Here is a 23,167-nt window from a genome sequence, read left to right as displayed (position 1 = left end):
TCACTGCTGACATTCTAAATGAACACACATATCATAATCACCATTAATAATGCCACAATAGCAGAAAAAACACAATTAGTAGTTAAAACAGGATCAATTACAGTTTATTAAACATCAATTACGCCAAGGTGAATAATTAGGACCACACACACACACACACACACACACACACTTTCAGGTCCAGTCCAATATCAGGACAAGTTACACTTCAAGCAGGTCAGAATTGGTGAAATATGCTCTCTGCACATCTCAACTATTGTAAAACTATGTAAAAATAAAAATTCCATTGCTATCAAATTTACCCATTCAGCAGGAGGGACAGGTGTGCACCCATCAGAAGGCAGTGAGGGTTCAGGTTCACCAGGAGATCTGGTCATTTTGTCTTCTTGCATGTCACTGCTGACATTCTAAATGAACACACATATTTCATAATCACCATTAATAATGCCACAATATCAGAAAAAACACAATTAGTAGTTAAAGCAGGATCAATTACAGTTTATTAAACATCAATTACGCTAAGGTGAATAATTAGGACCACACACACACACACACACACACACTTTCAGGTACAGTCAAATATCAGGACAAGTTACACTTCAAGCTTCAAGCAGGTCGGAATTAGTGAAATGTGCTCTCTGCACATCTCAACTACTGTAAAACTATGTAAAAATAAAAATTCCATTGCTATCAAATTTACCCATTCAGCAGGAGGGACAGGTGTGCACCCATCAGAAGCCAGTGAGGGTTCAGGTTCACCAGGAGATCTGGTCATTTTGTCTTCTTGCATGTCACTGCTGAAATTCTAAATGAACACACATATTTCATAATCACCATTAATAATGTCACAATAGCAGAAAAAAAACACAATTAGTAGTTAAAGCAGGATCAATTACAGTTTATTAAACATCAATTACGCCAAGGTGAATAATTAGGACCACACACACACTTTCAGGTCCAGTCCAATATCAGGACAATTTACACTTCAAGCTGATCAGAATTGGTGAAATATGCTCTCTGCACATCTCAGCTATTGTAAAACTATGTAAAAATACAAATTCCATTGCTATCTTAAACATTATTGGCAAAAACTAAATGTGTTTAGTACATAGAAAAATGTTAAACAGCAAAACAAATACACAAACAATTAGGACATCACACAGACAACTGTTATGACATTGTAGACTCTACACCAGTCTAAAAATTTCCCATTAAGAATTTTTTGCCATCAACCTTCAGAAAATGTATTAATAAAAAGTCAAAGCACATTAAGGCTTAGCAGGTTATTTAAATTTCACCCCAACAGTGCCTCTGAATGTTATTTCAGGACATCTAAGTGAGTGTTGAGTATATAGACAGATTGTACCTGTGAAATAGTGTTTATTTGTTCCAGTCTCTCAGAAGCCAGAGAAGGTTCAGGTTCACCAAAACGTTTTTTCTGTAACATGTCTTTCTTGGAAATATTAACTTTAACCTTTTATGACAAAACAAAGTCAATTAGTATACAAAATCATGTAAAATTGTGTAACATTTTACTAACATTCAGCTAAACACCGTCATCCATCACATCTCTATCTCAGATACAAAAACAAACTACCCAAACAGGTGCCCAAATATGGTGCAAGAGATGATCGTTCCCATATATTGTTTTTCAGTGTTTTTTTTTACTCACCAGTGAACGCCACGGCCAAGCACTGTCTCCATAATCGTATGTTATTTCTTCCCCCGGGAGTATATTCTTGATCGCGAATAAACACAGGTGTGGCCTGCCATTAACTACAATTTTCTTCATTTTACAGTTGGCATTTTTTGCATCATCATTCACAAGCCTGCCAAGTGTTCCATCCTCTTCAGAAGCATCAATGCTGAAAGAAACATTCTTATCTTAGATGTATTCCACTCAATACATGAACATTGATGGATTAGTAGTACGTTACAGGAAATATACCAATTGCACAAAATATTTTAATATCTACTATAGATAAACCCCTGAAAAAATAAAAATACAAATCAGCACATTTCAGGCACAATGTGATTTTATCTTGCATGCAAGTTAGCAACTAGACTAACAGAGAAATGTTTAGAAATTTACAGCGTGACGTACCACCATGAGCTTCCATTCCACTCAAAGTCAAACAAAAACCCATTTTGTTTTTCTGTATATCTTCTTTGTCTTTTAAAACTCTCCTTTTGTGAAATAAGTTTTCCTTTATATTCAAGCACAAAGCATCCACTCTCAATGTGCATGAGGGCAAACACTCCCCTTCCTAAAATAGAACAGAAATTAAATGTAAAGGACATTTTTGTTTAATTTAAAGACAATGAATCTAAAATGCAAAGATTTTGGAGGATGCTGCTGCTAAATAAAGAGCTCTAACATGTACATTGATCATGTAAGCAGAGGACAGTAACGACTAAGCATCTTCAGGCATCAAATAGAAATGGTTGTATAAAATAACCAACAAATTATTGGGTTAAAAAAAGTAATTGAGATATATGTTGCAAAGGGCTGCAGAACAGTACCCAGGGCTGCTGGATCTAAAGCTGACAAGGATATAATCTGCTACGGTACATTTCAAAACTAGTTGGTCAGGGTGTAAGGATGAGGTTGGTTGGTCGGTCAGGGTGTAAGGATGAGGTTGGTTGGTCGGTCAGGGTGTAAGGATGAGGTTGGTTGGTCGGTCAGGGTGTAAGAATGAGGTTGGTCAGGGTGTAAGAATGAGGTTGGTTGGCTGGTCAGGGTGTAAGGATGAGGTTGGTTGGCTGGTCAGGGTGTAAGGATGAGGTTGGTTGGCTGGTCAGGGTGTAAGGATGAGGTTGGTTGGTTGGTCAGGGTGTAAGGATGAGGTTGGTTGGTCGGTTGGTCAGGGTGTAAGGATGAGGTTGGTTGGTTGGTTGGTCAGGGTGTAAGGATGAGGTTGGTTGGTTGGTTGGTCAGGGTGTAAGGATGAGGTTGGTTGGTTGGTTGGTCAGGGTGTAAGGATGAGGTTGGTTGGTTGGTTGGTCAGGGTGTAAGGATGAGGTTGGTTGGTTGGTCAGGGTGTAAGGATGAGGTTGGTTGGTTGGTCAGGGTGTAAGGATGAGGTTGGTTGGTTGGTCAGGGTGTAAGGATGAGGTTGGTTGGTTGGTCAGGGTGTAAGGATGAGGTTGTTTGGTTGGTCAGGGTGTAAGGATGAGGTTGGTTGGTTGGTCAGGGTGTAAGGATGAGGTTGGTTGGTTGGTCAGGGTGTAAGGATGAGGTTGGTTGGTTGGTCAGGGTGTAAGGATGAGGTTGGTTGGTTGGTCAGGGTGTAAGGATGAGGTTGGTTGGTTAGTCAGGGTGTAAGAATGAGGTTGGTTGGTTGGTCAGGGTGTAAGAATGAGGTTGGTTGGTTGGTTGGTCAGGGTGTAAGGATGAGGTTGGTTGGCTGGTCAGGGTGTAAGGATGAGGTTGGTTGGTTGGTCAGGGTGTAAGGATGAGGTTGGTTGGTTGGTCAGGGTGTAAGAATGAGGTTGGTTGGTTGGTCAGGGTGTAAGAATGAGGTTGGTTGGTTGGTTGGTCAGGGTGTAAGAATGAGGTTGGTTGGTTGGTTGGTCAGGGTGTAAGGATGAGGTTGGTTGGTCAGGGTGTAAGAATGAGGTTGGTTGGTTGGTTGGTCAGGGTGTAAGGATGAGGTTGGTTGGTCAGGGTGTAAGGATGAGGTTGGTTGGTCAGGGTGTAAGGATGAGGTTGGTTGGTCAGGGTGTAAGGATGAGGTTGGTTGGTTGGTCAGGGTGTAAGGATGAGGTTGGTTGGTTGGTCAGGGTGTAAGGATGAGGTTGGTTGGTTGGTCAGGGTGTAAGGATGAGGTTGGTTGGTTGGTTGGTCAGGGTGTAAGGATGAGGTTGGTTGGTTGGTCAGGGTGTAAGGATGAGGTTGGTTGGTCAGGGTGTGGCCACTCTGGGATCTCTGTGCTTTACACCGTGGTCCCGGGGGAACTGAATTTTCCACTTGTGGGATCAATAAAGTTTAAGTTTAGTTTAAGGATGAGGTTGGTTGGTCAGGGTGTAAGGATGAGGTAATAAAGCTAGAGTGGAGTCCGTGAGTTATAGTTACACAGGGTGCCTTATAGCATAGGTGGACATTAACAGTGCAAGTGGGGCTGGGGATGGCGTTAGTCACTGGGTGTGTATAACGTATCAAGGGGCGGGTGTGACGCAACCGCAAGTTTTAAAATAATTTATTAAATGAAATAAACACAATAGAACCAAGGAGAACAATCAGGTAGAAGGGGATGTACACTAAAGGGTACATAAACTTAATGACACAGCAAACAAGCAACACACTACCAGAACAAAAATATTAAACATGCTACCAGAGACCTAGTTCAACTCAAGACGACAGACATACAAGCAACCATGAATGCATATTTCTAATATAATCAACCGAGATAAAAGAACAGAATAAAACATACGGTTTTAAACACTAGGGGTACAGAACACAGGAATCTAGTTACTGTGTTCGTGTTATATTCTTAAATGCAGAACACTTATCGGGAGGGTGGAATGACGGAAGGACAACGCTAGACTGAAAGCATAAAACTACGAGAGAATAACCAGGTAGGGAACACTAGATCAGGGAAAATAGACTATGGCAAAAGACAATGAGCTCAGAGGGAAACAGAAATGTCACGGGCAAGTAGGAAACATGGTAAGGAACATAAGGAAGACCAAACAGAACTGACCAAACCGGAATACTGGGGAAGCAAGGGAGAAACGATAAGCAGGCAAGGAGAGATCAGCGCACGGGAAAACAGGTAGATGTAAAAACACAAAGCACTCTAGAAAACGAAACCTAGACAAAGACAGAGAGACTACACGGAATGGAGAGCAGAGCAAGGCAGGGCAGGATAAAGGAGTACTCACAAACACAATGACTGACGCAGATGGCTGAAACAGAAGGACTAAAATACACTGGGACAGGGAAACTAAACAAGACACAGGTGGGAACCCAGAGGACAGGGGCGTGACAGACAGAAGGGAACTATGGCAATGGGGAAACAAGGCAGGACAATCGAGGGGGGCGGAGTTGGGCATGACAGTGTGCCAGTATGGATCTATTCTGTAATTAGTGTTTGATGATGAAACAGGTAAAAATTTATATGGAACTGGTGGGACGGAGTACACATTAACGGTGTCAATGGGGCCAGGTGTAGACTGGGTATGGTGGTGTGGGCTTAATGTAGTGAAATGTGTATGAAGAGATGTGTCTACTTGAAAACCTTCAATTAAGAACTTCACCTTCATGTGCTAAACCAAATCATGAAGTCATTAAGGAAAACTCATGAATTAAGGCTTACCTTTATATGCATTTATGAGTCTTTCTTCAAACCAAGGTTTATCTTTTTGAGAAATAACATGCCCAGTAGCATCTTCTACCGGACTAAGCCTGGTTCTTCTTTTTGACATGTTTGTACAGGATTGTCTAGGGACAATAAAATTCTGAATTACATGGAAATAAACATTAAATGTTCATTCATTTTAGGTCAGCCTAAAAACATCTTAATTCCAATTCCAATCTTAATTCCAATAAAAAATTCTAGAAGCATAATAACTTCAAAACAAACACAAAAAGGCCCTCGTGCTTTTCAGAATACTGGATGTTCTTTTTGAATATGTAGACCAGACACTGACAATTTTTACAGCTTTAACTTAAATATGTTGCCTTTATGTTGATCGCCTCTAAAATATGTATTTGGAAATATCAATACATAAATACTTTAGATAATTCCAGTAAGTGAATGTCTGTTTATTGTTGCTTCTTTAAAACTGCAATTAACCATTATTTCCTAAACTAAAGTTGAGTTAAAAAACAAAAAAACAAAAAAAACCCTATTTTCACAGCACTATTTATAAAGCGATTCGTTCTCACAGAATACCTCACTCTGCTTCCTCTGCTCCCCTCCCCCACTCTGCAAAGCTCAAAACGTAACTGGCACCCCTCCCCCATTCTAATGCAGACAGGATTAGGGTTACAGATTTTCCTAACAATTACATACATATATATATATATATAAATTCTGCACAACTCTCTGACGTCCGCCATTTCACAACTGCAAACGTCACCAGTGCACCTTCCCCCACCCGAACAGCAACTTGCACTGCCCAGCTAAATCCCTCAAAGTTCAGAACTCGCCACTCTAGCCCTAACCCTAACTCCTCCCCCTCTCTGCTTAGTCTCCACCCCTCCCCCACTCTGCAAAGCTGAGAAACGTAACTGGCACCCCTCCTCCCCCAGTCTAATGCGGACAGGATTAGGGTTAGCGTATTACAGATCTCAATCGACTAAGTATTTGAAATATTTCTGGAAATGTTCAAAATATACATTCAAAATATACATTTTCCTAACAATTAAATAAGTTATATATGTGTAAATATATGTTTAAATTCAGCACAACTTTCTGACGTCCGCCATTTCACAACTGCAAACGTCACCAGTGCACCTTCCCCCACCCGAACAGCAACTTGCACTGCCCAGCTAAATCCCTCAAAGTTCAGAACTCGCCACTCTAGCCCTAACCCTAACTCCTCCCCCTCTCTGCTTAGTCTCCACCCCTCCCCCACTCTGCAAAGCTGAGAAACGTAACTGGCACCCCTCCTCCCCCATTCTAATGCGGACAGGATTAGGGTTAGCGTATTACAGATCTCAATCGACTAAGTATTTGGAATATTTCTGGAAATGTTCAAAATATACATTCAAAATATACATTTTACTAACAATTAAATAAGTTATATATGTGTAAATATATGTTTAAATTCAGCACAACTTTCTGACGTCCGCCATTTCACAACTGCAAACGTCACCAGTGCACCTTCCCCCACCCGAACAGCAACTTGCACTGCCCAGCTAAATCCCTCAAAGTTCAGAACTCGCCACTCTAGCCCTAACCCTAACCCCTCCCCCTCTCTGCTTAGTCTCCACCCCTCCCCCACTCTGCAAAGCTGAGAAACGTAACTGGCACCCCTCCTCCCCCATTCTAATGCGGACAGGATTAGGGTTAGCGTATTACAGATCTCAATCGACTAAGCATTTGGATTATTTCTGGAAATGTTCAAAATATACATTCAAAATATACATTTTCCTAACAGTTAAATAAATTATATATGTGTAAATATATGTTTAAATTCAGCACAACTTTCTGACGTCCGCCATTACACAACTGTCTCCACCCTTCCCCCACTCTGCCGTGTTGAAAAAGCATGTAATACCGCTCGCGCAAAGGAACTGAAACGGAGCCAGAGTAAAGCTGGGCATACACTGTACGATATTTTAAATGGTGTACTCAGCTCCATCTCAAACTGTACGACTAAATCGCAGGGTTTAAAAGGAGAGTCGGCTCGTAGAGCTGCTTCAACAGTGCGATACTCTCACGAGGAGCGATTTGAATATCAAACATGTTTGATATTCTTGCGACGCTGCGATTTCTGATCGGGAGTTGGTCGTGAGGTGTGAATCGCTCCTCGTTTACCTGTGTAAACTATACGATGCACGACACGCGATTGAGCCGAAACTCAGCCCGATCGCAAAGATAGTCACACGAGTGAAAAATCGGCTGAAAATGGGCCAAAAATCGCACAGTGTACGCCCAGCTTTAAGCGGCGTGTAACAAAAACCCAATTATGATGACTGACGAGAGCTGAATCGACCAAGTGGAGATTTGGATATATCTAATTCGAAGATGTCAAATTTATTAGATAATTTATATAAAAACAACTACATAACACGGATCCCCTGCTGTTACTTATACTGATAAAATAACTCGTAAAGAAATCTAAGTCTGATAAACTGGACGGACACTTGCCAGGTTAAACATACGAATTTAACAGCAAAGTGTTTCACTCTAGGTAACGCATTTAAAAGTAATTTGTTCTAAGCGCATGAAGAAAGAAAAACAAATTAATATAGACACGTATATAATAAGGTTGTCAAATACTCTAAAAACATTAACAAGAAAAAAATATGTTTTTTAACTTACCACATCCACGCAGGTAATAAAAGCTCTCCGTCCAACTTCTCCAATTTTCCCGGGAAAAACGTGACGTAATTTTGCCGCGAACGCTCGAAGGATTATTTGTTTATCTAATGAGTATTGGATGGATTGGATGCTTCCTAGTAGACTACTGACGTCACATCCGGGAATAGCTGACGCGTCTTCCGAAGTGTGCGTGGCTTTGCTTGCAGTTCCTCAATAATCCGCTGGTGGCGTGCACACACTTCAGCCAAATTGCCACACCCACACCCAGATTTGTTCTGACGATTGTTAAAATTTAGTACTTTCGCGATATCAATTACAGAGATACATTATACCTCTCTGAACACCGTAGCATCGTCAGAAAAGTTAGGACATGGTTTTTGGTACTGACTTTTACATGAGTCCTAACTTCGTGACTGTGTATTATGACATTTGTACTGATTTTTCACAAAAACAAACACACACACACACACACACACACACACACACTTACCTTCTGGTACTCAGACTGGATACTCCCGAATTTATCCTTCGCCACCTGGATGACGAGATCTGCAATGACAGGAGAGGGTGTGTCAGAGAGGCGGGGCCAGGCGGGGCCGGGGGGGGGGGGGGGCAGGCGGGGCCAGGCGGGGCCAGGCGCGGGCCGCAAGGTAACTAACGTTCAGGGGTCAGCGCGGAAACGGAAGCGGCACGTGCGCGTGGCCCTGGTCCGCCTCTCTCCCCTGGTTTCCTGGCGCAGGAAATCCCAGCTGTTCCTACAGTGAACAGGCCAACCTGACCTCCACGGGACAGCACCATTGTTTTTATACCGAGTGGCTCTAGGTGCTCTGGCCAGACGTTACACCATTGTTGCTTTTGGTGTTTGAACTAAGAAAGACTTAGTGTCTGACCAAGGACTATTGAACACGGACTCTGGAAACCGGGATTCTATTTGTCAACAAAGCATCGCAGTTCGTTGTGTTTATATGCGCGGTGAAACAGACGTCAACCTTCCACTAGGTGATATGTAGGAGTTCTCGGTCCAAAAGGAACATCGCTGGAGGCGGAAATGCAAATGCACGACGCCTGCTAACAAGTGCTGCGTCCCGCACCGTACGGGCCTCTCCCTCGGTCCCGCACCGTACGGGCCTCTCCCTCGGTCCCGCACCGTACGGGCCTCTCCCTCGGTCCCGCGCTCTTTCAGACGTGATTGCTTCATTATTCAACAGTGACACTGCCTTGGAGAAGAGGCTGCGCTGGGCTCTGCTTTCAACCTATTAGGCATTCTTATTAAACTCAGCATGCACACTCTGAGAAGAAAATGAGCTTTCTTCTCCACCCAAGATGTAAGTCATCCCAGGAATCGTCCACATCACACCCCCAGCCAGACTTCTAATGCAAACGATGCCCTCTGCTTATTCTTATATTTGACTTTAGACAGAGGACCGACTACCCATGATGGTAAAGATTAATGTCTAATGTGCTTCAACATTGCTTATGAATCAGTAAGGATGTAGATTTCCACACAATTCTGTGATCTGTGCTAGTTAGCCTGACCTCAACGCGAGGTAATTAACACGTCAGTCTTTGGGATCGCACCGAGAGATTGCACCTTCTTTACATCATTCTGAAGGGGGGGGGAAATATGGTGATGTGCTGCAAAAGCTTCCACAGGAAGGACAGCTGCTCACGAACGTAAACGAACCCCAGGGTTTGACCAGAGACGATTTGTCCGAAACATTTTCCTCAGACCTCAAAAAGGGTCTTGGACAACAAAGTGTGAAATGTACATGCTTGATAAACATGAAATTAGGTACTCGTGATACGAGTTTAAATTAAGGTGTCCTCTGTCCAAACAGGCAAAAGAAAAGGATTAAGATATTAAGAGTATTTTATTTGAACCCAACTGCACCAGTTAACTTTGATGTTTCCCACTGGTCATTCATTTCATCCTACCACAATAATCTCTTGGTTATCTCAACTTCTCAAATCTCCAATTTCTCGGCATGGTGAGACTATAGAGAAGAGGAGAGAGAAAATGAGCAGAAGTGAGACTGATAGAAGAGCTGATTAGGAGAGAGAAGTGAGAAGAACCCGCACTCTTCCTCCCCTGCTTTAGTGACACAGCTCAATATCCACACATGCAACAGACAGCAACCTGTCTACAAACCTGCTACGCTATGCACATCTATACCAACTCCAGACTTTTGAGTGAATCAATCTGATCTCACCCAATTGGTCTTTATGTTCCTTAATCTGTCCCTCAATCTATCGATCTATCAATCCATAAATCTAATAGATAATCCCATGGCTCTTTAATGGCTATGGTGTGATGACCCGGAAGCAGATACCCATGAAGACCAGCAGGAAGCAAACAGTCCACGGGGATCAGTTCCACCGCAGAGGTTGAAGTTCCCGCTGCCCGGAGGTCGGTTGTTACAGAAAACACCAACCCAAACAATGAACTGCACATTTAAAGGTCCATCACAGAACTCGGTACTTTTCAATTTTAAATACCACTATCATATTATTTATTATATCGTTATCACATATACCATCATATTGCATGAAAAAATGCACAACTGTAGTAACTGATGTAATACTTAAATAAAAATGTGAAAGACCATAGGAGAGCAAATCTATCCTACGGCAGTGACATCAAAGTGTATTTTGGCTGCCAGCATCTTCAAAATACATTTTATTTTCCATCATGTGTATATGGTTTCCTGAAGTTTCAGTCTTCTCTGCAGTAAAGTTGGTTGTTTTCAAGATTGACATAATGGATGCAAAAAAATATATTTGCAGGCAAAAAAAAGAAAGTGTATTGTACTGAACTCACTACTTAGATCACATTTGGACAACTGAGAACATTTGCGCACTAGCAGCTGGGTTTTTGGCTAGATATCCAGCCCTTAGAGTGCAGAGTTGTGATGGTGAGGTTTTCCATTGCAACCCTCAGGTGGGTAGATAGATGATGGATACTCTGACAATGTGTGCCATGCTGAAGCTCTGGGGGTGGAATATACAAAGTAAACTGGCTAGGAGATACACAGCTAGGTGTGTGGCGTGTGTGGGTGTGTATGCTTGCAGAGAACAGTGCAGGCAGTCTCTCGAAGTGTAGGTTGATGTGCATGTCCTACATTGTTTCATGTGAGTTGTGTGAGTGATGTGATGGGAGTGTGTGTGTGTGTGTGTGTGTGTGTGTGTGTCCTGTGTTGATGGTGTACTAAGCTGGGCAGGTCACCGTTATGCCTAGAGCGAGCCCTCCGAGCTGCGGGGGGTCCCTTCATCCCTGCGTGATCAAAGCACCGCGCACTAGTAACGCATCACACCATTAGGCCATTAACCCCCAGCGTGCAGCTACTGGCGGCACCATGCAGGGAGGAACCAGTTCTGGCCCATTTCACAGCCTCCGGTCCCTGCAAACCCAATCCCTCCACATCCCCCACTGCATTCATCCACCCATCATCTCATCATCCTCTCCCCTCATTCTCCCAACAGGGTGCCTTCCTCCACCCACGCCGTTACTGTCAGCCTGTGTAACTATAGGTCCTCCAGTGTGCAAGAGAGAGAGAGAGAGAGAGAGAGAGAGAGAGAGAGAGATAAAGAGAGAGAAAGAGTGAAAACAAGGGCAATAAATCAAGAAATAATGAGAAAAAACTATTTATTTTTACTGCAACCCCCCAAAAAAAAGACCTACTTCCATAATTAATATTTCATTATATGATCTCTCAGCGATGGTTATGGAGATACACAAGCTTGAATGCGTTTGTAAGCCACATTATCTCATATTACTGTGGCTCACCAGGGACATTTTACTCTCACATAAACATGTTTTATGCATGCACAACACCAGCGAGAGAGAACAGCGTGACAGCCGTCCCCCGAGACCACGGGCCCTGCTACCTGAGATGGTCCCCAACTGCTACCTGTTGTAACTCACCGAAATGATCAGAGCCTCACGCTTACACCAGCTGAACACCAGCATATGGGGAAAACGACCATCTGAAAATAAGGTACTGGGCTATTATTGCGCTATTATTGAAACCACTCAGTATGCTATTATGCTTCTCGGCGTGTAGACAAACACTGCGCACACGCCGTCCCGCTAAACCTCAGGCCTGCGGTCCGGAGGCACTGGGGAACCGGCCAGGAACAAAAATCCTCTCACCTGCTCTTCCTACTACTGGCTGATGGAAGCAGTCGTGTGCCGGTGGAGCGGGTCTCTCCCGCCTCTCTAGCACGCTGCTGCTCGTGAGCACGGGGGCAGCCGGCCGAAGATGGACGCCGGCAGCGGTCTGCTCGTGCCTCCTCAGTGCCGCGGATTCGTCTGACCCATCCCGTACGATGTCTGTATACCACCTGCTAACTGTGGCGCTGGACCACACCCTTTGTAGATGCTCTCGTCGGCTGGCTGACGTTTTCGGTAGATAGCTGATGCGCCGCTCGGCTGGCAAATGCCGGCTCGCGTCCAACGAAAGACTCATCGTTCCATCTAATAGACTATAATGAGGGACGGAGTTCATCCTTGGAGTTTGAAATATTGGATGGCTGCAGGATTTGGGACAACACAAATCCCCCTGCCGGTCTCTTCCTCACTATCTCTGCCACAGAAACAGCAAGCTGTCTTGCTGGGCGCCGGTGTAGAACACAGCGATTAGGCAGTGTTGCCTAATTGACTGGGCTGAGCGGTTGGGCCATTAGCCATGCTGCGTAATTGATTTGAATGAACATGAGGGACAGGCTACAGCACCGTGGGAGAGAGACTGATGCAAACTTATAAAGTGGATCTCTGAATGTACAACCAGGAGATTCTCTGTGTTGAAGAGGTTGCATGTTAAGGTGCTTGGTTTTGACCTCAACAGAGCGATGTCACGGTCTTGATTTCAATAACCTCAACAGTTTCCATTGTCACAACCAGTTACAATGTAATAGATGTTTCGGATGCCAGAAGGTCAAAACCTTTCCTAACGTGGCGGGTGTTGCACAATCACAGCACGGACATGCGCGATCATGCCTAACCTCTCTAGATAGCAAAGGAACATTGAATCAGTGTTCATTTTGCTATCTGAATAACCTCCCTAGATAGCCTTACCGTGCTTACACGTAGAGCACGAGACTTGTGAGGCATATCAAAGTAACAAAGCACATTGACGCAAATGACGGCTAATCCAAAATAATACGAACACAAGGGAAGGGCACAATAAACTCACTCAACGGTTTTTATTTATAATAAGCGACACACACAAGCAAGGAACAAACGAAAATACAACCAGCGAATCTACAACAAAGACCAAGAGAAACTGAAAGATTCTAACAGCCAGGATAATAAAACACGCAGGGTACATTTAACTGAAAACTAATAAACAGGATAACAACTGCAGAAACATGGGGGAAATACCGGAACACAAACTTAAATATAGAATGCAGGAAATACAGTGAAGATTACGACCAACACTGACCTACAACATTACACTGGGAAAACAAAGAACGAAATTATTGGTAAGAGAGCCAAACCGCTCATAGATGTTCAGTTCCCAAACAGCAGGCATAGTGAAGTCATCATGGGCCAGAACCATAAAACTTGATGAAACTAGAGAACTGATAACAGCACTACACCATGCAAAATGCGTGACAAATGCATTTATTCCGATTCATAAATTCACTGATAATTAGCACACTGGTGCCAACTTATCACTGCACTAAATTCACCTGTGCCCAAGACGAAAGCCAACCAAAACTGACATATAAATGAGGCCGTGCACATTTAAGACCCATGCTGGAGAGCAGATGATAAAACAGTCATGAGACCAGTTACATAAAAATGTAATGTATTTGTAATGAGAGTTGTGTGGTTGTGCACAATGGATTGTTATGGTACATTTACACTTAAAAGGGTTTTTTTGTGGAGCACTGGTTTTTGTCGGTGTCAAGGAGCGAGAGGGCAGACACAAACGCGGAGAAGAGCCTGATTTATTAACGGCATTCCAAAGGCAGAGATGTAAAGGCAGGCGTGGGTCAAATCCGTGAGGGAGTCCCACACAGAAACACAACTTACACGTAACGACAGAATACAGAAACAACCCGTAATACAACACTGAAGCGCAAACACGAAAGTAGACAGGGCTGTAAGAAAAAACAACATACAACAATCGACAATGAACAGCAAAGCAAAAGCACAAACACAGGGTATATATACACCATACTAAACAAGAAAACACATGAATACGCTAATGAGGGGGACGGGTTACAAAACACGAGGAGGGACTACGAATGACAGGACCACGTGGCTACATAAACAAGACATGCATGACTGACAGCTGGGGGAGGGGCTAACCGTGACCGGTTTATTATGAACTGCTAATGTCATATGCAAATAAAGGCAAAATACAGTCGCACCATTTCACACAAATGGTAAAATATACTGGCTGTCCATATTTGGTGGTAACGTCATGTTATATTATATGTTTTATGAATATGACATATGTCTGGAAGTCATTAATACTTTGTTTATTTAAATGTCATTTTGCTTTTGTTTGACGTGGTTTTTCATTTCGAATAAATTCAAGCGTTTCAGTACTTCGTACAGTAGAAAATGTACACTAGATGCGCACCCACTCGATAGCTGCACTCACGACTAAGAACAGGCTGATTCATCTGGACTGAGTCACTCCAATGAATCTTCTGTAGTGGTGGACCAGAGAAACCAGGATGGGACACAAGAAGCCTGGGACAGCGAGTCAAGAGATTCAGGCCAGTGAGTAAGAGTCACAGAGTCAAGGCTTTGGGAGACCAAACATTACTTGTCACCAAAATGTTCCTAACAGGTATAACATTATTGCACATGCATACAGAAAAACTTTACGCCTCGCAGAAAGGGCGATGGTTCTCTTCTACCACAGCAAGTCAGGGGGAGCTGTGTTCCTATAGCGCCGTTTGGTTTTGTTCTAGTCTGTATATCCTACCCGAAACAACAGCACCTGCACCCAGCGAGGGGGGCAGTGAAGGTGGGGTGATAGGATCAAATTCTTCAGCATCTTTTAAGGTTCCTCATCAAGTTCCCCACATGATCTTTTAAGCATGGCGCTGTTGAATGGAACCAAACTACGCTACACTCATTCATTCACGACTACAATTATTTGTACGATCCTCTTGTGCGGCATAACCTGAAGATTGGCACGTCACAGATGAACAGACCCAGTGTTGTGCAGCGATTACTGCTTGTGGTTCATCAGTGAAGGGTCTGCAACAGAACACGACAATAACAACCTTCTCAAGCACAAATAAAACACATGGCAGCTCCTCCGTATCCATGGAGCCAGTTACCAAGGTGAGGCGAATGCTTCTCACACAAACAGAGCGAGACAGAGAACCCGAGAGAACCAGAATGGAGTGAGAAAGATGATGTAAGAAGAGGTGAAATTTTCCCTTTCATGGGAGAAGTACTAATAAAAAAGGCATTAAGGGCTCGAGTAGCTTTAGTCCACAGCGACAGACAGTCTATTCAAAGACACAGCCGGCTACTTAAAATACAACAGACAGCGTAAGACGCAGCTTAACATTTGGACTCTGAAACAGTATTGGTTGGAGTCCTTTGTGAAGTTGCTTTCATGCATGCGAGTGAGTGTGCGCGCACATGTGCACTTTTTTGTGGCCACTTGATATCTCGTGGTGACGACGGCGCTCGTGTGTATCACGCACCGCAAACCTCGAACCAAGTTGTCAGCGTGAGGAGAGAGGCACTTCAACAAACCAAACAGCCGGCAAACGGGCCTTTAGCCTCAGACGACCCTAAGCAGATGATCGGGGTGACTGGGTAATGAGAGCTTCTTCATCACACCCACAAAATGCAACGTTATCAAGGAGACGAACTCCCTGATCGCTGGACTCAAAGACAGATCCCAAACTACACACTGAATGACCAGGTCTTACATTGCGGGCAGGCCTGTTTGGATTACACGTTTTCCTGTTTGTATTACACATTTTCCTGCATTCACCTCTCACCGGATAGTGAGCCGGAAAGTGTCTAAGAGCAACAGTTCTTACTCTTCTCACAGGGCTTTAGAACAACGCGGAGTCTGCCAGGAGTGACCGGGAAGATGACACACAAACAGTGACACACAAACACACAAGTGCCAGGATGTTGCAGCCCAATACTTCAAACACGCTCCCAGGACTTGTTTACCAGGTCGGTCCAAAAAGTGGTTTACACATAAGGAGGAGTAAACAGTGAAGATCAGGAAGCTATTGATGGCCCTCAGAACACGCTACAATACATTCCCCTGCTAAACAATACAGATCATGTTTTTTTTCATCAGTGTGGTTTCAAAATAAATCTAAATGATTATGTAATTTAGATGTTGACCCACTATGCGGCCTACATAACAGCTGCATGCAAATTAGGCGTCAGCGTTACTTTTAGGTCACTATTCAAGTTCAATTAAGTATCTGGTAAAGATTTGTGATGGTTACAAGACCTGGATATTGTTGTTTACTAACGACAGCTGGAAAGACGACTTTATGAGCCCAGCGCATCTAAAACAAACCCCTTCAACCCTGGAAGTGGAATTACGACAAGCTTCAGGCATTCCAAAGGAAACGGGTGCTCGGTGAGGCCAGCGGCCATGGTGGGTGATCTTCAGGTAATGAAATGCCGTCACGTCCCCTTGCTGTCGTGGATGCTGTGGGGTAGTGTAGCATCTGGCTGGCCCACACGTGCAGCAGGTTTGTCTTCTGTGCTCCGAGTACTAGGATGAACTGCAAACACCAGCAGAATGGTGTCTAATCCTTTAAGAAGGAGAGTTGAAACATGGCTGACTCTCACACCCTCTCACTCTCCCTCACACACTCCCACACCCTTCCTTAACTTTACTTTGCACGCTTGTAAGCAGAGAAATACAGTCCCAGATTTACATTAGTGTGCTGTGAGTGATGACTGTCAAAACGGCATCGCTGACAGTGAGACAAGTGAAGTTCAAGGCGGTAAACGCACCAGAGATGCCAACAGCGCCACACACTGGAGCTGGCACATAAACTCCATGCTGTCCATTTCATCCCGCAACACCGTTCACTGTGACAGGAACTAGAGCAGGACTGTTGAAGACAACACCAACAGTGCAGCGAAATAATTCTTCCTTTTGGAATAAAATGATATCAATAATGAAAATTTAATCCCCCCCCCCCCCCCCCCCCCCCAAGTTAACAACCTCAAATAAATACCATTAGATAAGTAATAAATCATTTTAGAACACCAATGTGTGTTCCAACACTAGTGTGTGTGTGTGTGTGTGTGTGTTCTCAGTGCACAGATGTGTAAATGCGGAAGACAAATTCCGATTGTGGCGTAAATCACGATTGGCAAATTGGCAACTTATCAAATGTCAGTAAAGCTATTAAACCAAGAGAATCTAGAAACCTGCTGTAACAATGACCAGGCGTTAAGAACGGCACACATTCACACGGCATCCATAAGTAATGGCCTTCGGCATTCAAATGCAAAAGATCTTGGCTATTTTAAGACGGTAAATGTGGGTTTACATTTGTCACGACGCCGGCTCGTTGGTCCCTGGGGTCCTGTAATCTACAGCACAATGGAGAGTCTGGGTCTTCCTTCACTCACACTGCAGCTGTGTGAGCTGCAGACAGTGTAGGTTGGGCGTGGAGATGACAGCACGGTGAGGGGACAGAGATGCTTCTCCGGGGGGACTGGTGCACTCACGCTAGTGGCTGCTTTGTGCCTCATAGCTGAAGCTATAAACAGACCAGATTCAACTGGGGAATGATGGTGAGTCATAATGTGACATTAAAAACTGCAAATTTGCCACAGGATATACAAATTTGTAGAGGACAGAGCGGACTGTGACGGGAGCGATTTCTCACCGACTTCTGTACATGGGAACATATGAAACCATTTTTGCTGTGAATCTGACACCAGCACCGACCCGATGACCATGTTGCTCAACAAAGCACAAAAAAAAACTACTGTATGGAATCAAAAGAAATCAAACTGCATCAAATCAAAGTAGTTCGTGGAGAATTACATCACAGTGTGTGTGTGTGTGTGTGTGTGTGTGTGTGTGTGTGTGTGTGTGTGTGTGTGTGTACGCGTGTGTGTGGTTGGAGGGGGCTCTAAATCTGCATGTAAACTTGACCCGGCTCGCGTCGGCAAATGCAGCTAACGAGTTCTGGCCCGCTAGCGCCAGCCAACGTGACACGTGCCTTCTGAGCGGAGGCGGAAAGGCCAGAGCGTGGGAGAGAGCCGAGTAGTGGCAGCTCTCTGTGCAGCAGTCTAGCTTCTCCAAGCATCTGCACCAACCCTCTCAAATCCACCCCCTATACCCAGCTGGCCCAGAGGGAAAGAACCTGTGTGTGGAGATCCTCGGGCCTCCATCCTTCTCCCCGTGACTCACATCCACCCCCCCCTCCAACCTCCCAACCCCGCCCCAACCTCGATCATGTGGCATTACAGAGTTACCTGGAGCACTCCACATCAAAATGCCAGGCCGTTATCTCAAGTCCAATTAGTGGTACCGGGCGATGCACGACTTTGAGATTAAACCCTGTTAGGTGGATTTACTGCAGCAGGTTGACACAAAAGAGGAGCTCTGTTAAAACCGTGGAGGCGAGTGAGGTGAGCGAACACATCCCTGCGAGCGGAGCTAGACTGGCTTAAAGCGGTTCACTTTCAGTGCACGAAAGGTCCACTTGCATTATGGGTAAGAGAGTGCAGGGGCAGTCGTAGTTTTTCCACCGGGTCCTCTCTCACTCGCTCACTGAGTTCAGCCCTTTGTTTCTTTCTTGGGTGAAAGCCAACCCCCACAACATGAGGGTCAGGGAAAGTGTGTGTGTGTGGTTGGTGTATGTGTGTGAGGGACAGAGTGATTAAATCCTCGAAAAACAAGCTTTTCATTCAGAGAAATGCCCCCCCACCCCCCTGCGCACCAATCTAAATACCTGTAGGCTTTTTCTGGCCTTTTTCGTCTGATGGCCCATAATGCTTTGCTGAACTGAGTTGGCTAGAGAAGGTTTTGGCAATTCTTTAAAGCTAAATGTGTCACAAAAGCAAGCACAGTTATTCATTAATGACCGTCTAAATCTGTGCCCCTCTCCAGAAAAGGCATAACTGTCTTGGCTAGTTCTGGCTGATGAAGTCCAGCTCATTGAAGTCATATTAGAACGAGCTCAGGAATGGGGTGTTACTGTTATAAGGCAAAGCTCTTGATATTTCACATCTAGTGACGGATCAAATATTGAAGTGTCAGACTTGAGAACCACATTCCCCAATAGTAATGAAAGAGTGGACGCCATGCCAACCAGCTCACAGTGTACAGCCTGGTCAGGCGTGGGAGGAAAGAATATAAAGTTTTAGATTTGACATATCTTGAAATGGACAGAACGTAGAGCCACCACAAGCTTGAACTCCACGTTGCCTGAAATAGGTGATGAATCATTTGTGGTAGGCGGAAAAAGTTGTGGTAATCAACACCCAGAATGTTCAACGTCACCAGTTTTTCGAGATTTTGTGTGTTCTGTGGTGCGCTGAACCAAAAAGGCTGATCATTTGCACGGTCAAGCATTTAGGTGTGAGTCTGGGCACGGAGGTGAGGGACGGGGCACACGGTTACGAGCGCAAACAGCCCACGGACTGGCTCATTCATCACACGTGGCTTGGAATTGTGCCAACGTGCGTCAAGCCCTATGACTGATCCTGAGGAAAACGCTGCATAGATTGATTTGTTGTTTGGGTGGCTGTATAAAATATATAAGTGCAAAACAAACAAACAAGACTTTGACCCATCAACTGCCTTTATGGCCCTGCTCAGAGCTTTCACAGTTGTTTACTGTTAATCAACCAAAAAAGCCAAACTCCTATTGGACAGCATGTCATTTTTAAAAGATTTTCTATATATTTGGCTGCAAGAATGATGAGAGCGAATGTATATTAAAAGCATGTGTGTGTGTGTGTGTGTGTGTGTGTGTGTGTGTGTGTGTGTCTGTCACACTTAATACATGCAACAAAGCCTTTTAAACTACAATACATATGTCTCCTGAATGCACAGAAACAGCAGGGAGTATTGTTCATCTGTGGGTGTATGTGGACGTGAGGTGGTGGTGTGTGTGTGTGTGTGTGTGTGTGTGTGGGTGGATGAGGTGAGGGCATCAGGCCCACGGCTGGCGCCACGGGGAGCCGAACGCGGTGTAGCAACAGTGCAGGGGCGCACGCAGGAGACGACGGGCCGTGTAGGCGTGCCAAAGACGAGAGCGCACGCGGCCGCGTGTGCCGGAACACAGCACAGATGGAATGTGGTCACGGAACGTGGACTATTGTACTGCAGTTTATATACAACGTGCAACAGGGCTTTTTAAAAATAGACAGTGGAGTTAAGTACTAACGGACTGCATCAGATTTACGTTGGTGTTCATAATCAGAGCACAAACCTGTACAGCCCATATTTTAGGGATTATATTCGGTTATAAAAGAGAAGTTGTGGGGAGATGAAACTGTAATGTGTACCGTATGGTCAACATGACAAATACGACCTTTCGAGGTACATTTTTGTGCTTTGCAATATTAGTGTCATGATGTCAGATTAAAACAAGTAGTTACATTGCACGTGGAGATTGACAGACATGGGATGTTTTATCAAAGCTATTAAATCTCAAATTTTCAAATTGGCCAAAATTGCAGTGTTCACAATAGCAGCTTGGACATTTCATTCCTCCCAACGAAAGGAATCAGTAACAAACGTCTACTGTCTTTTACTTGTGAAATGTTTAGATCACCACCTCTGAAATGTTTAGGAATAGGTATAAACAAGTATGAGTTAGAAGTATCAGACATGAACCCAACTGCTTGGCTGAGAATGCGGAGATTCCTCTCCTGGAACCTCACTGGTCCGACCGTCAGTGACACAGGAAGTTCATGTAAATCTTGGACTATGTTTGAACGTGGGAGATAGAGAGAGAGAGAGAGAGAGAGAGAGAGAGAGAGAGAGAGAGAGAGAGAGAGAGAGAGAGAGAGAGAGAAACAAGTAGAGGGACACGGTGCTAGTGAGGAGCAGAGAGGGTCAGGACGCAGTAAATGTCCACATTTGCCACACATGAACGCCGTCCGTGACGAGTCTTTTTGACCTCCATGCCAGCTGCCCCCTACGTCCAGCCACGGCGAATCGTTGTCGTCCCCCATTAGCATCCTGACAGGATTTTAAAATGGTGGTGGAAGAGTATTGCCCTACTGTGAACTCCATAACCCCATTGGTGAATGCTGGCTGAAGTAAAGATGAAGAAAGAAAAGGACCCCCCCCCCCCGTGTCCACAAGCACAGTATCACATTACCATACTGACCCTGTGCTGGTCTAATAAACATTTAGAGGAATTCAGATCTTTTCAAGGTTTTGAAATCATCAAGTTGTCTATCCTAAGCGTCTTCTCCACTGGTCTAATGAGTCTCCTGCTGGTCTCATACATACTTTGTGTGTTTGCAGCGAGGCAGGGGGGACTCGGGAGAAACCCGAGCGCGTTCACCATAACGGTGCTCCGTTGCCTTGGCAACCGCTTATTGAAAGTACCCCCGTCCGGCTGCTTTAGTCAGCGGCAGCTTCACGAAGTGGAGATGAAGCGTCTCTCGTTTCCGTGAATCATCACCGAGACCGGAGAAGTCGGTGGACAGAAAAGCCCCCGGCAGACAATCGCGTTAGGGACAACTCCCTGTCTGCTTCAACAACATACGGCGCGGCAGTGTGAACTATTTAGGGAATCACTGTCTGTTGGCAAAACTGTTGGAAATAAACACTGGCATGCAAATTATTAGTGCAGTTTGTCACAAGTTTAAATAACGACAGCAATGTCGTGTCAAAGTCAACCGACTATATCCAGTTTATCTTTACATATTTGGCTAATATCCTCATTCTGTCCAAAGCTTGCAGCTGTATCCGTGTTTAGATGGAGGGTGAGAGGGAAATATTACAGCACAAAATGGTGCGCGCGCGCGCGCGTGTGTGTGTGTGTGACGAATCAGGTAAACAGTATACAAGACTGAAAACCAAAGGCCGCAACAAACTTAAAGATGACACAACCAGGGAGTTATCCTGGTTCATAAATGACAGATTGTGTCCTTGAAGACTGGTAGACATGCAGGAAAAACCCTGAAGCACGACCACAGGAGGGTGTGAGGCTTGTTCTGCTCGAGGCTGCATGCACACACATTATTTCATAACGCACTCCAACCTCCAACATTCAGAGTTACAGGACCAACCTCAGCATCCAACACCGGTGCACAACGACGTGCATGAAAAGATAAACCCAAAACATTAGACGTAATGAAGTCTACAGGTTTGGTTTCGCCTGTATTCGAATATATGTGCCGTTTTCTGCAGGGCAGCAGTGTCCTCCAGCATTTAAAGTCTGGTGCACCTCACACTCACCTGTTGATAACTGACTACATCAGGACATACTGGTGGTGGTGGTCGTACACTGGACAGATAAGCTAGTTGGGACTAAGTCAAATGCAATCATAAGCCTGTATGAATAGAAATGTAGCACGTTTTAAAACGGACAACTGTAACTCACCTGTGAGACCAACATTTACCAACATGCACAGGCGCACACGGGTGAGGTACCTGACCACAACCTGCACGCATGTTCTTGGAGGACGGCTTACCTTCTGGGAACTGGTTCGGCTGGACCACATGCAAGAACGCGTGCATCATGTTAAATAAGATCCCGACGGGGCCCGGTTCGTAATGGGCTACGGTGTCGTAAAGCCCGGCAGGTACTACGCCGAAATCTAAGCTGCCCGCGGCGGGAGGCGAGATGATCGGCTCCGTCTCCTGGACTTCTCCGTGCGCCAAGCCCCACCAAAGGAGCACCAGTCCCGTTTTCCACACCATGACCACGAGCGGTTCTGTATCAACAGAATTAAAGTGGCGACTGGGACAGTCACGGAGCAAAAGAACCGCTTCTTAAGATCTTCAGTTGCAGTGAAGGACAAATGTGACGGGACGACGCACACAAAACAAAAAACGCGGGGGATCAAGTCCTTCCGTCCGACCAGCGACTCATTACGACCACCGTCCCGCATTGGGCGGCACCTCCACAGCACGGACTCCCGGTACAGCCGGTCTGTCTTCCCGCTGGTCTCGTCCTCCGAACTGGGAAGGAACGTCGTGCACGTGAAGAAGGGGGCTGCGTGCGCG

General features: G+C 44.9%; 1 protein-coding gene and 1 long non-coding RNA gene across 7 annotated transcripts in view; both read right to left on the bottom strand.

The window, feature by feature from the left end:
- The window catches only part of prom1a (prominin 1a), a 53,471-nt gene extending 30,304 nt beyond the window's left edge, over positions 1 to 23,167 (bottom strand). For 4 of the 6 annotated variants that reach the window (XM_077022357.1, XM_077022359.1, XM_077022360.1 and 1 more), the window contains exons 1-2: positions 22,633 to 23,167; positions 8,485 to 8,543 (exon numbers count right to left, since the gene is read on the bottom strand). In XM_077022357.1, coding sequence (XP_076878472.1) covers positions 8,485 to 8,543; positions 22,633 to 22,861 — 288 coding nt within the window. In that variant the 5' untranslated portion in view covers positions 22,862 to 23,167. The remainder of the gene's footprint in view (positions 1 to 8,484; positions 8,544 to 22,632) is intronic. The other 2 variants (XM_077022358.1, XM_077022361.1) reach the window with 1 other exon arrangement.
- On the bottom strand, positions 318 to 8,444 carry LOC143527266 (uncharacterized). Its single transcript, XR_013134069.1, has 7 exons — positions 7,995 to 8,444; positions 5,319 to 5,443; positions 2,105 to 2,267; positions 1,673 to 1,865; positions 1,367 to 1,474; positions 701 to 805; positions 318 to 407 (listed from the first exon to the last, which is right to left on the bottom strand). It is a non-coding gene; the product is annotated as an uncharacterized LOC143527266 (long non-coding RNA).

Source organism: Brachyhypopomus gauderio, chromosome 11 (assembly GCF_052324685.1).
Source record: "Brachyhypopomus gauderio isolate BG-103 chromosome 11, BGAUD_0.2, whole genome shotgun sequence".
NCBI classification, from domain to species: domain Eukaryota; kingdom Metazoa; phylum Chordata; class Actinopteri; order Gymnotiformes; family Hypopomidae; genus Brachyhypopomus; species Brachyhypopomus gauderio.
This window is presented reverse-complemented; position numbering and strand designations above follow the sequence as displayed.